This window comes from Callospermophilus lateralis, chromosome 13 (assembly GCF_048772815.1).
Source record: "Callospermophilus lateralis isolate mCalLat2 chromosome 13, mCalLat2.hap1, whole genome shotgun sequence".
Lineage (NCBI taxonomy): Eukaryota > Metazoa > Chordata > Mammalia > Rodentia > Sciuridae > Callospermophilus > Callospermophilus lateralis.
Genome location: NC_135317.1, coordinates 105,695,846 through 105,710,889, shown reverse-complemented (window position 1 = coordinate 105,710,889; position 15,044 = coordinate 105,695,846). Strand labels below are relative to the sequence as shown.

General features: G+C 45.3%; 2 protein-coding genes across 3 annotated transcripts in view; one reads left to right on the top strand and one right to left on the bottom strand.

The window, feature by feature from the left end:
- Positions 1-10,474: 10,474 nt before the first annotated feature.
- Mettl18 (methyltransferase 18, RPL3 N3(tau)-histidine) lies at positions 10,475-12,984 on the bottom strand. The gene is made up of 2 exons (XM_076831760.2): positions 12,837-12,984; positions 10,475-11,805 (listed from the first exon to the last, which is right to left on the bottom strand). The coding sequence occupies exon 2, from the start codon at positions 11,604-11,606 to the stop codon at positions 10,509-10,511; it is 1,098 nt and encodes a 365-aa protein (XP_076687875.1). The 5' UTR covers positions 11,607-11,805; positions 12,837-12,984; the 3' UTR covers positions 10,475-10,508.
- A 114-nt stretch (positions 12,985-13,098) lies between these two features.
- Positions 13,099-15,044, top strand: part of Firrm (FIGNL1 interacting regulator of recombination and mitosis) — a 35,043-nt gene continuing 33,097 nt past the window's right edge. For both annotated transcript variants that reach the window (XM_076831903.1, XM_076831906.1), the window contains exon 1: positions 13,099-13,236. In XM_076831903.1, the coding sequence (XP_076688018.1) occupies positions 13,141-13,236 (96 nt within the window). In that variant the 5' untranslated portion in view covers positions 13,099-13,140. The remainder of the gene's footprint in view (positions 13,237-15,044) is intronic.

The window sequence follows — 15,044 nt, the reverse complement described above, 5'->3', positions numbered from 1 at the left end:
TATCCTGGAAAAATCATTGAAACTGTCTCACTCTCAAATGGGTCCTGGTTTAGAAGCCAAATTGTATGGCCCTGCTGATGTCAAGCTTTTTATTTCAGTGAGAGATTTATAAAGACACCTTCATGAGAAGTTCAAAGAAAGAGACTTCAAGGTGGATTCAAAGGTTAGAGTGGGTTCATGGACCTAGGTAGGGTTTAAGGTAGGCTTTAAATGAAATGTAGGAGTGTTAAAAACAGAAAGAAAAAGGGAGCTGGGTGGGGGTAACGAGGGCGAGTGACCTTTGACAATAAGAGAGAGATTGTTTGGGGAGGAATAGTTACAGCAGAGCTCCAGAAACAGGGTGGAAATGGTAGCTTCGGCTAAACTGAGAGCCGGCTAAGGGATTTCATCTTTATCTTTGCGAGAACATCATGGAAAATTCTGGGCCACCTGGACCTTCCTCCAGTAGCCTGCAAGGGCGGGCAGCTGTGGAGCAGCCGGACGCCAGCCAGTCCTCCTCAAGAGCCCCCCTGGAGACTCTTCCACAACCATCCCAGGTTCATGACTGCCTTATGGTGTCCTGAGCCCCTGTCCCTGTGGACACTCTGTGTGGTCCTGAGACAATGTGAGTAAAGACAGTGACAGTCAAGGTGGCAGAGTCTTAGAAGGTCGCACTGACCTTGTGGTATATCCTATGCCCTGGGAGATCAAGAATTCATTTCTCTCTTATGCTTTAAATTTGAAAACTAATACAATTATATGATCTAGTATTTTCTCCTGCTTTACAATGAGTTGTTTTCTAGACTCACTTTGGAGATTATTGTCTTAAAAAATGGGAATCAGCTGAGATTTTAATCAGGGAAGACACGGGATGAAATCGGTGCTCTGGAAACCATCCCCGGGTGGTATGTACCGCATGGGTCAGCATTTGGCAGGGTGAACAGGGGAGAGATAAACAAAGGAAGCAATTAACTTAGTGTTGGCAGTGGCCACATTGGAATATTGTTTTGGTCAAAGGTGGAAACAAAAAGGGAGCACAAATCAATCTTGGAGGTTTTAAGTGAGACTAAATTCCCAGGTTGACATGAAACTTTAATGTACAATACTACATATGAAATACACAATTCACTGGGGTAAGCAGAATGAATACGCAGCCTTCCACTGGTGAATCTGCTAGAGATGCAGCACTTCAGCAGGCACTTAAGCAGCCACTGGAGGCCAGAGCCAGGGCCTGGCTCAGGGGTTTGGCCTACTCCAGAGCCCTGTCACCAGCCGACTGTCGGCTCCTTTCTTGGGTGCGTGTATTTGCTCTGTGGTGCTGGTCTTGAGATATGCCCGGCAACTGAGGAGCAGCAGAAAGCTACAGCACTCTAAGCTGAAGATGCCACAAGTTCTCCAGGCCCTTCCCTGGGGTCTGCTAAATTTAGCAGCCCTTCCTTCTGCTAGGCTAAAATGAAGACACCACCTGGGCCTGAAGTGCCCTTCAAATGCATCACAGTCACATCCCCGCAGGAAACAGACACACTCCATCGCCAGATCGTGTGTGTGCTGAGGTTTATTATCTGCCTAACAGAGAGGAAAGGCGGCATCTTCCTTGAAACTGGGATGTACATAGGCTTTCAAAAAAACTGAACTCGCTCCTGGAAAATGTTTCTGGATAAAATTTAAAAGTGAAGTACTAACCTGTGTTAAGCTATTTAAAATCAATGCCATTTTTTAAGAAAGTGACCGCAAAGCATGTAATTTAGATTAACAAAATGAAGTTTTGAAGATCTTTAGTTGATGGAGTCTTTTAACTAGAATAATGATGAATCGGGAAGCTCTTATCAGTCGCCCAGCCAGCTTTCCATCCAACAGAGGTCCCAGAGCTTGGTGGCCTGGAGCCGTGCTCCTGGGCTGCTATCCACACTCCAACAGCACTGCGTCTCCTGGGTCTGTGGGAAATGCAGACTCTCCTCCGCTACCCCTGTGCCTAGAGGTGTGCCTGGCAGACAGGAGGTGCTCAGATGCTGCACAAAACTGCAGATTAACATGCTCTCAGAGTGCACTGCTTTTTCACGGGCTAGTCCTTCTGCCTGTCTGAGTGCTCAGCTTTCCACCCTCCAAGCCCACTCCCCCTTCAGTCTGACAAAAAGCACTTACATTTGAGTCCGGGGTCAAATGTTACCTCTTCTAGAAGTCTTCCCTCCCAGTTTCAAAGGCATTTCTTCTCTCTTAGCAATGTCCCAACCTTGTCATTATTTGCTGTTTTCCTTATCCGTCTTCATTGTTTGCTTGCATGGATGTATATAAGGAAACCAGTCATTTCCCTAATAAAACAAGACCCTGCCCTTCAGAGCTGGCAGTTGGGGAAGCTCTAACTGGGGGAGAGGGAAGAGTGCTCACCAACCTCATTTTCCTATGCCCCACCTAAACTTCTTAAGGGCCATCTGTCCCCTTCTCTGTCCCCTTACCATCAGAAACCATTTTCATTCTTGAAATCCTGAGTCAAAAAAGAGAGACAGGATTTCCTGGGTCTGTGATCAACTTTCTAAGTTCTGTTTCTGTCTGAAAACACAACCGCTTTTCACCAGATGGTTTAAACTGGGCAAACATCCACCTACTTACTTCCCCTTCAGTCTTCTGCACACAGGGTCATGGTCCTCCTCTATAACTCAAAAGGATGGCCCTACCAGAGAAGCAGCAGTAGGTGCAACATTCTTGCAAAAGGTACAGTAGTTGTTATTATTTCCAACCTTGCTCAGAAGCTCCTCCAGGACACAAAAACAGATCATTTTATTTTATATTTCAATCTCAAGTCCTGTGCCTGACACATGACTGAAAGTTGATATGTATTTGTGGAGAGATTTTTTTTTTTCAATCATGACTTTCTCTACAGAACTCTAAAGAATAATGCTGCAGAGTTGGTGTAAATAAGCCAACTGCAGTTGTAATGGCGCCCCCTCCTTCACAGAAAATCTTAACTAAGCTTCTCCAGAAATCTTCACCATAATTGATTTTAGGACTATCAGCAAAAGTGTCTCTAAAAAAGAGTTCAATGTAGGTAAACTTCCTATTTTCCTGTTGCTCTATTTTACTTGGCCACTGGCCTGGAAAAAATCAGCACTCCAGGTGCTGGATGCCCCTTTTTAGTTTTTCACAAACATTTTTCCAGCATGGTAGTGTGTAGAAGGTGTTTGCAAGTGCTGGATATAAGGTTCTGAAGCAACCTGAACTCGGGGTTCAGAACCTGGCTCCTGCTCTCTTCAGTGCCCTGCCTCGTCTGTCCCCTACAACACGAACAGTTTTGGAGTGCTAGAATGTCTGATCAGCGGACACGAGGATGACCCTCATGGCCAGAGCTGCCTAGGAACACTGGGGTGTAGGTACTCACCTACGATGTGCAGCACAGCCATCCCACAACCCCGAACCCCAATTGATGTGACGTGCAAGGGCACAGCAAGTCCTTTCAGGCTGTCCCCAGGCTTCCCCTTGGGCTCTGGCTAACCCTGTCCCTGGCATCATCTGCAATGTCTCCCTGTCACTTGTTAAAGCTCAGCCAGCGTGTGAATTCCAGGCAACCTCTGGACACCAACTGCCCGGTTTTCTCCTGGGGGCTCTACCATCTTGCTTTCCCAGCACTTCCTCCCTTTCTCAGCTTTAAGGAATAACACCTTGCCTACCCGCCCTCCATCCTCCTTCCTCCTTCTCCTCTCCTTCTCTGTCCCCTTAGTTTGATTGAGTTTGGCTTTTGTGTAACTCTCCTATTCTTTCATACCAGATGACTGACAGCTTGAGTTCTAAGCTGTCAATCATCTAGTGTTCTGTCTCCCTTTGGCTCGTCTCTGAACCCCACCACCACCACATGATAACTCTGACAAAGTCCCCTGATTAAGGAAGGAGGCACTCAGGTCACCGTGAAAGGGCAAGACAAGACATGAGCAACTGGGATGTGTCTCCTCACCGTCCTGCTTTTACAACAGGTCCAGGAGAAGAAGATGCAGCCATCAGTGTGCTGAGTTGGTACACAACAAGAGGACATAACTCTTCTTATGAAAAATACATTTCTTCCAGACACAGTGCTGCAATCCCAGCAACTCAGGAGGCCGAAGCAGGAGGATCACAACTTTGAGGCCCGCCTCAGTAACTTAGTGAGGCCCTATGCTACTTAGCAAGACCCTGTCTCAAAAATAAAAATAAAAAGGGCTGGGGGCGAACTTAGTGGTTAAGCACCCCTGGGTTCAGTCCGGTACCAAAAAAAAAAAAAAAGAAAGAAAGAAAAGAAAAAAAGGAGAAGAAGAAAAAAGAAAGACATTTCTTTTACTGAAATTATTGAAAATGGAAATTACCTTCTCTACATACAATAAGTACTCAGTGATTCCTTTGTGGAATGAGAATGTGAGCAGACTTCAGAGTAGGGTAGAATTCTGTTTGCCTGATAGGTATGGGGAAAATTAAACACAAAGGTACTGGAACCTAGTGGGTAGCTGCCAGAAGGGACTCGATTCTTCCTGCTGTTAAAATACTCCAGAGAGCAGAACTGTACAGGCTTGTTTATGTAAAACCCAACAGAGAGCTCATTCAGGAAGTCTTTTTAAACCAATTATGTACTAAATTATTTACATTCGACTCTGACATTTGGCTTTGTTGCTTTTTTTTTAAGCAATGGAATAAAATATCTACATGATAGCAAGAGATGATGGCAGATGTTGACATTACCAGGGTGAACCAATCGCTAATGGTTTTGCGTGTGAGATCATTGCTCTTGTGCTGCACTACATTAGTAGACAAGATGAAAGACTGCTCCAGTATTGGCGGGGAGGTTATAGAATAAAACGTCTTTCCCACTTTTGGAAAATGAAAAGCCATTAGAAAGTTAGGAGGGCAGTTATTTTAATGTTAAGATAAGGGTTTTAACGCATTTTCTGGTAAAGGAACTGGAACAGAGTGTCAGACACATCTGGGCCACCCTTACTAGAAAACGTCCCTCCGAGGTATTTTCCGTGGATGAGAGAATCTTTATGGTTCTCATTGTCAAAGTCCTGGAGAAGCTTGAGGATGTCTAAGAAAACAGGAAACAGAGTTCACTCTGTGGAAAGCTCAGGGAAGAAAAAGAATGGCTGAAAAATGTGTCTCCCCTAAAGAATCTTTAAACAAAAGAAAAGTGGGAAACAATCATAATAAAAAAGCTGGCAGAGATGGTGGAGAGGGCAGTGGGGGCTAGCGAGCCCACTGGCTGTGTTTTGAATTATAGGCTTTATTCTACTAGACTTCCCTATGCTTTTCCCTTAAAAAGCACCCCCCACCTGAATACTTTTTCATGCTACTTAAATTTCAGAATCTAATTAAAGAAATTTGCTAGATGTTATTTAGCCTAAAATAGGTAAAGAATTCCAAGAGCTCTTAGAAATTTTAGATACACATAAAGAATTCAGACAAGCTTTGACCAGACAAGGTAGGATGAGGATGATAATGTTTCTTCTATCTCTTTGACTAAATAAATTTCTCAAACTTCCCAGGGGTCCATTTTGTTGTCTACATGAGCATATAAGATTCTTCTCTGCAGCATCGGAAAGATCTGAGAGGTGCCTGGGCTGTTGAATGATCCATGACCATGCTATTGGGACCAGGAGTTTACCTTTACTTTTGGGACCTGCTGGGGATTTGAGAGTAGTCTCAGAAAATTGCTAGAGCTACAGCCAGACTGTCGGGTGAGCTGGAGGCTTTCAGAATCGCAATTACTGCTGCTGCTGTAGTACACCCAGGGCAGCCGAAGAAGCTCTGAGACTCTTGGATGGGGCGGAAGGGACAGGTTCCAGCAGCCATTGGAGTTAGTGCTCACCCTGATGTCCAGTGAGCACAGGAGCTCCTAGGGGGATACTTGCCTCTGTATCCCTAACCCGCTGTTCAAACATTTTCTCTGAATTCACCTGCTGCAGAATAACTAAAGCCCAGTTCTCCTCGCCAAGCTGGATGCCCCCAGGACAGGCTGTTGCGATCACCAAATCATTACAAGGAGAAAAACCATCTCTTACAGCCCCTTCCCAAGCCTGGTGGGCCCAGGAAGTACTCTAGTTCTTTTCTTGGTGTTCACCAGCCCATTGCCCATTTTTCTATACCCTGTCAGTTGGAAAATGGGAGTTTTGTAGAACTAAGCCACAGGAATACCAAGAGGAGCCGAGGAGGTGAGGAGACTGAACCTGCCAGGGTCTGACTCAGCCTGGAGGAAGGACCTCTTCTCTCAGCCTACGGGCAGCACATGGTCCAGCAGCAGCGTGGCAAACTGCCTGGGGTTTGGCGAGACAGAGTGCATCTGTCTGCATTGTGCAGGCCTCAGAGGCACAGAGCCAAAAGCTCATCTCACAGGCCCCCTCCCACCTCTCCAGTAAGAGCTAGGGACAAGGGTGGCCACAGTACCCCTCCAGCACGTGTTTGCAGATCACAAGTAGATCAACCACTGTCCTGCTCTGTGAGGGGCAAACGTCCCACGCCCTTCAGGAATTCTTTTTTTTTTTTAAAGAGAGAGAGAGAGAGAGAATTTTTTAATATTTACTTTTTAGTTTTCGGTGGACACAACATCTTTATTTTATTTGTATGTGGTGCTGAGGATCAAACACAGCGCCCCGCGCATGCCAGGCGAGCGCGCTTGAGCCACCTCCCCAGCCCCCTTCAGGAATTCTTAAGTCATCAAGCCGTTTGTCAGTATCATAGTTTTTTATTTCAAACAAAGAAATAATTCTTATCCTGAGAAAATACTTCTCTCAGACAACTTCCCTTGTAGATGAAGAACTTACTTTTAAGGGTTTTCTGGATTCACTTTTAATTTCTTCAAAAGGCGAAAATTGGAATTGTGAGGAATATCTAGTGCTGATAAATGTACCGGGTCTTCCCCTCAAACAAGCTGGTTGAAGAGAAGCTGCGTCTGGACCACAATAAATGGTTCCTTCATGGCAGAGGGCACCCTTTCTGCTGGGCTGCGCCCAGATGTGTCAGCAATTTTAACATGTGGTCTTACTCAGAGAAGAGCCCTACATCATGCAAGCACCACCACAAACACTCACGGCTGAAATGGAGGCAGAGGGTCCAGTTCGAGTTGTCAGAGTCCCTTGCTGTCCTCTTTTTCTAGTGCTTATGAAGCACCTGGATGAAACAGTATGGAGGGTGCTGAAAAGCAAAGACATGGGTGCTCCACTCAGCTCATTCTCCAGCTGAGCAGCCGTCACACACCTGCAGGCCCTACAACACGTATGTCACCGGCCACTGCACGTGGCACAGGGAGTCATGGCTCTCAGACAGCACAGAGACAGTCCTAACCCCCAGGTCTGAACCCTGGGCAGAGAGCCATCTGTGGGACAGTGAGCTGGAACTTAGGGAGCCCACAGGCAGACCACAGCACGCAGGAGACCGTGCCTCCAGAACTCAGCCAGGGCACACACCCTCCTCCATTCTATATTTTTAATTTTAAATTTATTTATTTATTCTAATTTGTTACACATGATAGCAGAATGCACTGCAATTCATGGTACACATATAGAACAGGATTTTTCGTGGCTCTGGTTACACACAAAATAGAGTCATACCGTTCGTGTTTTCGTACATGCACGTAGGGTAATGATGTCCGTCTCATTCCACCATCTCACCATTCTTAACCATCTGCAATGCCACAGCTTCCAAGGGACTCTACAGGAACGGGAGGGGAGGAGGAGGAGGTGGGTGGTGGGACAGAGTGGAGATTGAGGCTGGGCAGTGAAAAGTCGGGAACTTAGTTTTTTCTCCCAGTTCTGGGCTGGGATTTGTAAAACAAAGGTACAAATCTAACTTTTAACAAAAGTGAACAAGACTTCCTATCTGTTTAGGAAAACAGGGTGACTAAATATTCTTGGAAGTAATAACTTTCATTTCTACACAGGAAATGTGTAATAGGATCCATGACATTCAACATTAAGTTGTATTCTTCAAAGAATTTTTTTAGGGAGATACTATTATAAGCCCTATTTCACAAGAGGAAAATGGAAAAATTTTAGAGCTTTAAAAATCTATTTTTATTAACACACTTCATACACATTAATGAGATTCATTGTGATATGGGAAACAATTTTAAACTCAAGGTATTAGACTACAAAACCCATTGTCTTAGCATATATCTCCTTAAACAATTAAATTATTTGCACAAGAAATCTAACAAAGCATCCCTCTCCTGGGTTTATAGCATGACTCACATCCCAAGTCCTCTTCCTGCCAGCTGTCTTGGTTAGGTGTATCCCCTTCGGATGACCTGTTACCTCAGAATTACCTGCGAAGGTCTGGGCTTCTTTCTGATACCTTCTACATATGCTGGACTCCCCCTCTAAAGACTGAACTTGTGTCCAGAACCTTGCTCATGGCCTGTTTCTACTACTCTTGGACAGGCCTCCCGCATGACCTACTGAGGGCTCATTCATCTTGGAGAGCTTCTCTTGAAAACACCTGTTATGTACCACAGGATTCTCTCACTGCCTTGGGACCAACAGGCTCATGCAGCTGGCCGGGCCTGTTTGTACCACCTTATCCAGCAGGTGGGTCTGGAATCGCAGCTGGCTTTCCAGCAAGGGCACTTTAGGGACTAGCACCAGCTACTGCCTGCCTTCGATGGCCTCAATCTGCCACTCACTGCCTGCCCCCGTGCACTTACCTGATAGGATACAAAGAAATTATAAATGACTTTGTTCATGTCATAGTTAGAAAGAGTACATGTAACCCTATATATGTTAAGGATGTGTGTGTATTTTTTAATGATATAAACGTTTTCCTTATGGCACTAGGGGCACTTTACCACTGAGATACACACCCAGCCTATTTTGAGATGGTATCTAAGTTACTGAGGCTGGCTTTGAACTTGTGATCCTCCTGCCTCAGCCTGCTGTCACTAGGATAACAGGGGTATACCACAACACCAGGCTTGATACAAGTTTTTTTAACTGACCTTCACTTCAGAATAATACATGATGTTAAGAAATATTTGTGATAAAAACAGGCATTGATAGGGTTGAAACCAGAAGGTGGTGAAAAGTATAATTTCCAATGGTTTCAGTTGAGATTCCAGTTCAACGTGAGGAATGTGATTGGGAGCAAATTACTGAATTCCTTTGAGTTTTGATTTATTTCTAAAATGAGGACAGTAATTACATCCTAATCCAGGGCTGTTTGGAATATTACATGTTATTATGTATAAAGCTGAACTGTATATGCTAAAAACTGTTAGCTGTCATGGTCATCACCAATATATCTGATAAGGTTATAATTATGAAGCAAGATGCTATATGAGTACCTAGTCAACAGGTGTCCAATAAATACCACAATTAATTAAACCTAAGATGTAGCATTATTTAAAGTACTTCCAAGAAACAAAAAATGGTATTGATATCGTAAAGAAGAGGGAAGATCAATTAAACAGGTAATTGAGGGGAAGGAAAGAGGGAGGGGAAACAGGAGAAAATGCCTAATGAATTTGACAAAATTACACTACATGCATGTATAAATATACCACAGTGAAAAGCATTTATACCACAGCTCTAAAGCATCATAAATGAATGCAAGGTAGACCAGCAGAGCAGAGGAAGGGGAATGGGGGAGGACAGAGGGGAGGGAGAAGGCACTGGGGACTGAAATGGAGTAAATAAAATTTCTGCACATGCTTATGTCAAAATAAAGCCAACCATCATATACAACCTAATGCACTAATAAGAGAAAGGAAAAAAGAAGCATATGAGGATTTTTTTTAAAGTTTGTGAGGATTAGATTAAAAAAGAAAATAACTGACAATTATAGATAGCATAGCAGATGTCAATTTTAGAGGTGATATGAAAACTTTTGCACTAAAAACAACAAAAGCAATAAAATGCTGCCCCTCCCCACCACCAGTATTGAACAACCGGTAAGGAGTCTACACCCCACAGAATTATCTTTTGCTATTCTCGTTTCTCTTACCAAGAGCCTAAGTTCTCTTACTTAACTACAAGAAGTTAATTTTAAATTCTCTGTATCACTTTTATACTTTATTATCTTTTATATTCTTGTTTTCTCATTTTAACATGAATTGAACTGCTCAGCATCCTAGGTAAATGAATATGAAAATAAAGCCTTCTTCCTAGTTATAAAAGGCCTTCATCCTAATATTCAGGTTCAGTGTCACTTAGAAATGCTGTACCATTTAAGAATCTGACCAGGCACTTTGTGTGAACAAGAAACTTAAAAAGACTGGGAAGAAATTCACAAACTTTAGATAAGAAATGGCAGGATTTTCTGGGGACAACTTCATGAAAAGTCCAAGATGGTAGAAAGGGCAAACAGAATGAAAACAGAACTTTCCTATAAGATGATTACTGGGTCATCTCACCAAATGCTCAAGAACACTTGCTCAGGCTCACTTAGCAAATCCAATGTTATTAACACAGTTGGTCTATTATTTGAAGAAACAAAACTAAAGACACACCATAATTTCAAGAAAAAACAATAGCAAAACAGAAGTTTGGGGTCATTCGGTTTATTTCACTTAGGAAACTCCATGAATATTAACTGGGCTGCTTAAAAGTCATTTCAATTAGGAATCTCTTTAGTCCTTCATCAATTATTTTGAGTATTCTAGTCTCAAATATATCCCTTTCTTCTACAAACTTCTGGAAGAGATGAACACCTCCACCAACACCAAAATAATGTGCCTTGCTGGCCAGAAGCACCCGCCCATTTTCACCCAGCAGTCCGTGGAACGCCTGGTGCAAAGCACTATAATAGTCCGGGTTGTAAATGGTTTCTGAGGTGAGAATGAGGTCATATTTTACAAAGAGTTTTTCACTGCTTAGCACAAGCTTACAAAACTCAGACCACTCCCCAGAAAAGAAACGGCACTTGTACAGTTCCTGGGCTACTTTTGACTTCCTGCATCTTTTTGTATCTGGTTCATTTACATCATTTTCTTCCTCTTCCAAAGTGGAGTTAGCCACTACATTAGGTAGGGTCACTTCATCAATCACCAGATTGTTATAATCTTGAAAATGAATTTCTCTGGCCCCTCCCTTGAGTGCAGTTATACCCAGCAACCCTGATCCACAGCCAAGATCCAACACTTTTTTCCCAGCGAATTTCATGTTGGTCTTTGTGAAATAAGCCAGGAGGTCAAAGGTACATTCCCAGATTTTTAAGCCTCCTTCATAAACACCTGTAATCAGATCAGAGTGTGAAGAAAAGTTTTCTGAAACTATGTTTTCTCCAGAGAAGTTCTCTTTCAACAAGGTGGTTTTCACTACTGATATGTTCACAGGCTGGAGACCTGGCAACATTTCTATGACTTTATTCTCTAGCACTTTCTTCAAATCTCTAGGCACAGCATGCTCTTTGGCAAGTCTCAAGAAAGGCCGATTGTCATGTGGCCCAGAGCCCCCTGAGCTCCCAGCTGTACTGGGTGGATCCGCATCTGGAGGGGGAGCTGCATTCCCCACTGACTTGGGCTTCCCCAGGTGCTCCTCTGAACATTTTTTGTTCTTGGGTTCTCCCTTTCGACTCACTGACAGTGATGATGCTTTCGAGGAATTCAGAGTCAAAGCTCCATCCCCAGCAGGCGCTAATTCATTTTCCAGATGGTCGTCTATAGTGAAATTAAATTGAAAGGTCATCCTCTTATTAAATGCACACCAGCCTGGAGTTCAAAGGAAGATTCTTCGATTTCTGGACAGAATTTGATGACACACAGAAACCTGCCTCAATTATCCAGTTAGTTCTGTTGGGGTCAATTCCTCTTTAGCTGCCTACACACCATTACAAACATATTTCCAAATACTTTTTAGAGGTCTTTGCTCCTCTTTGAATTTAGCCCTAGAGAAAAATAAATAAATAAAATTATTAAAGCAAAATGTCACATTTCACTGAAGTGAAATATTAAACAGACCCCATCACACTACCCATAATCAGCTGCCTTTTCTGAGAAAGCTGTAGGGAGAGAAAGGAGATTTGAGAAAAGATACACACACACCTTAAGGATCAGAAGCTGGGAAAGAAAATAAACTATAAAGACAATAAACTATAAAGAGGGGCAACAGCAACAGCCACTGCCACTGAACGAAGTCCAGGATTTTCAGACAGGACAGCTTAGGAACTTGTCTTTCAGTGATCCTGACTGTAACCAAACCTATTCACTCCCTAAACTTTCAGAATTACTTCATTTTGTTACTGCCTCAAAAAACAAGGGTGTTGAGGAGGAGGATCACAAGTTCAAAGCCAGCCTCAGCAACTTGGTGATACCCTGTCTCAAAATAAAAAATATAACTCAGTGGTTAAGCACCCCTGGGTACTAAAACCCAAAACAAGAGGGCTAGGAGGTAGAGTGCTTGTGTGAGGTACTGGGTTCGATTCTCAGCATCACATAAAAATAAATAAATAAATAAAATCAAGGTACTGTGTCCATCTGAAACTAAAACAAACAAAAATACTTAAAAACAAAAACAAGAGCTCAAGATTGTAGTCTGGAAGGTGAACATCCCTTTAAAAACATGCAAGTGTGGTTCTCACGAGGCACATTTTTCCAGACCAGGAGCCTGAGCACGTGAGTGACAGAGGGACATGCAGGTGAAAACGCACGGGAACACATGGGTGACCCAGGTGAGCACACGGGTGACACGGGGGGCACGCAGGGGGGCACACCGGTGACGCAAGTGAGGACGCAGTGGGACACACGGGGGGCACACCGGTGACGCAAGTGAGGACGCAGTGGGACACACGGGGGGCACAGGTGACAGGGGACGCGTCCGCCCTGCCGCGCCGCGGGTCTGGGGCCACCTCCCGCGAGGTCCAGCCAATCTGAGCCCACCCGTGCACCCACAGAGCCCCGCGGGGCCAAGAGTACGAACCTGGGACTCCCGGCCTCACCACCCGGGAGCATCGAGCTCCGAGTAAAGCCACGACCCAGCCGCGGGGACGCTGGCCGCCGGCGGGACCGGGGGGCCGCGGGGCGGAGAGAGCCACGCTGCCCGCCTCGCCCGGCCTCGAGCGCGCACCAGTGAGTGGAGTCCTCCGGGGACTAGAGGGGCCGGCTTCCTCGGGCGCGCGGCCGCGCCTCTCGGTGGTGCCCGCTTTGGCGCCGCCTCGCAAGGGCTGCCGGGAGGCCGGGGCTTCCGGCGCGGCGGCCGGAGCGGTGGAAGCGGCTCGGGCATCATGTCTCAGGAGCGCGCGGCTCCGCTGAAGGAGCTGCGCGGCTGGCCTGAGGCGCAGTGCCGCCGCGAGCTGCCGTCGGTCCTGCCTCGGCTGCTCATATCCTCGCGGAGGGCCGGGCGGGGGCGCCGTCGTCGTGCTGTGGCGCGGGCCGGGTCCGCCCTGGCTCCCAGGCCCGCGCGGAGTGGGCGGGGCCGCTGGCCGCCGCTCTTGGCGGTGCAGCGGGGGTGAGTGAGTCGGGGGTCCGGGGACGCAGTGAGGCCACGAGGCCACGGCTTTGAGAGACGGTCAGTGGTCCCCTGCCGTGTCGGCCTCGCTGGGTAGGGCTGCCTCCGCTGTTGGCCTCCGTCAGCGTTGAGTGCCGAGGGCCGCTGCTGCCTGTGCAGACGAGGCTTGGTTGTGAGTGTAACAAGGTGACAGTGTATCCCTAGCCCCACGAGTTCCAAGGAACGAGTAAGAAATGACCATCATTGGAACATTGTACACATGACTCTTTTTTTTTTACAGCTAAAGCCCAATATAAATATTAATATCCACAAACAAGTCATTCGGGGAGGCATGAGCAAAATCCCAGAAGGTACCAGTGCTTTTCCTCAGTCACTGTGCACAGACGCGATTGCCGTCCCGGAGCTCCAACCGGGGGGCTGCCAGCCTCCCCCTCGGAGAACACCCGTGTTCAGGACTGAGTGGCAGGCCTGGCGTCAGGTTTGCGGGAAACAAAGATGAGCAGCCAGGCTCCTTGGCGTCCCGACCTCCAGGTTCTAGGGGGAATTCAGTAAATTGAAAGTGAATATTCCTACCTTGCTTTGCGTCTCAAACTTTACACAAAAAACTCAAACCTGTTCTTCCTGCAGTTTTCTTATCCAAGTAAATGATTCTATAAACCAAAACCTTGACTCCTCTTTATTTTCATACTTAATCAGCAAATTATTCTTTCTGACAACAAACTATATCTTGAATCAACCCACATATCTGTATATCTGTTGTTACCACTGTGACTCCAACCTCTACCTCTTGAACTATTATTAATACTTTCCTTGTTTCTACTTATGTCCTCCTAAAATCCATTCTTCAAAAAAAGAATCTGCCCCCCCCCCATCCCCAGCAGGGACTTCTTAATGAATTAGGGAAAAAATCCAAACTTACCTTAAATTCCCGTGATCTGAGTCTTGCTCTTTTCTCACACTGGGCTAACTACCGTATGTCCACAAATACATCAGGCTCACCTGCTTCAGAAACTTTGAGCCCTCTTAGTCTTCTCCAGCCTTTTGGGCATTTCTTTATTCAAGTCTTGGTTCAAATGTTACTTCTTTAAAGGGGTATTTTTGGAGCCCTCAGTTTAAGGTAATCCCCAAAACCCAGTCTGTTTAAGTTTTATCACATTGCCCTGTACAGTTTTTTTTGGGGGGGAGGGGAGCATACCTGGGATTGAACTAAGGGGCACTCAACTACTGAGCCACATCCTTAGACGGGATCTCACTGAGTTGCATAGCACCTTGCTGTTGCTGAGGCTGGCTTTGAACTCACAATCCTCCTGAGCTGCTGGGATTACAGGCATATGCCACTGTGCCCAGCTGCCCTGTTCAGTTTTTTAGAGAGGAGCATCATTAATAGAAATTGTTTAATTTGCTTCTTCTTGCCCTGTTTTTCCTCACTACACTATAAAGTAGGGGCAGGATTTGGTTTGCTCACTGCTTTTTCCTCAGTATTGAGAAATGCCTGGCTTGTGATAAGTGTTTAGTACTGAAAATAGTGCAATTGTCAAAAGGGTTGGAAGTCTCAGACACTATTTTTTTAGTAGGAGGTAGTATTTTCACTGTTGACGACAAACGAAAGAAAAGTATAACATCCATATTCCTGTCACCCCAACATAATCATTTTCGTATTTTGCATTGTACATATTATTG

Coding starts and splice junctions, on each gene's coding strand:
- Mettl18 (XM_076831760.2), bottom strand. CDS start 11,606: ATGACCTTTCAATTTAATTTCACTATAGACGACCATCTGGAAAATGAA.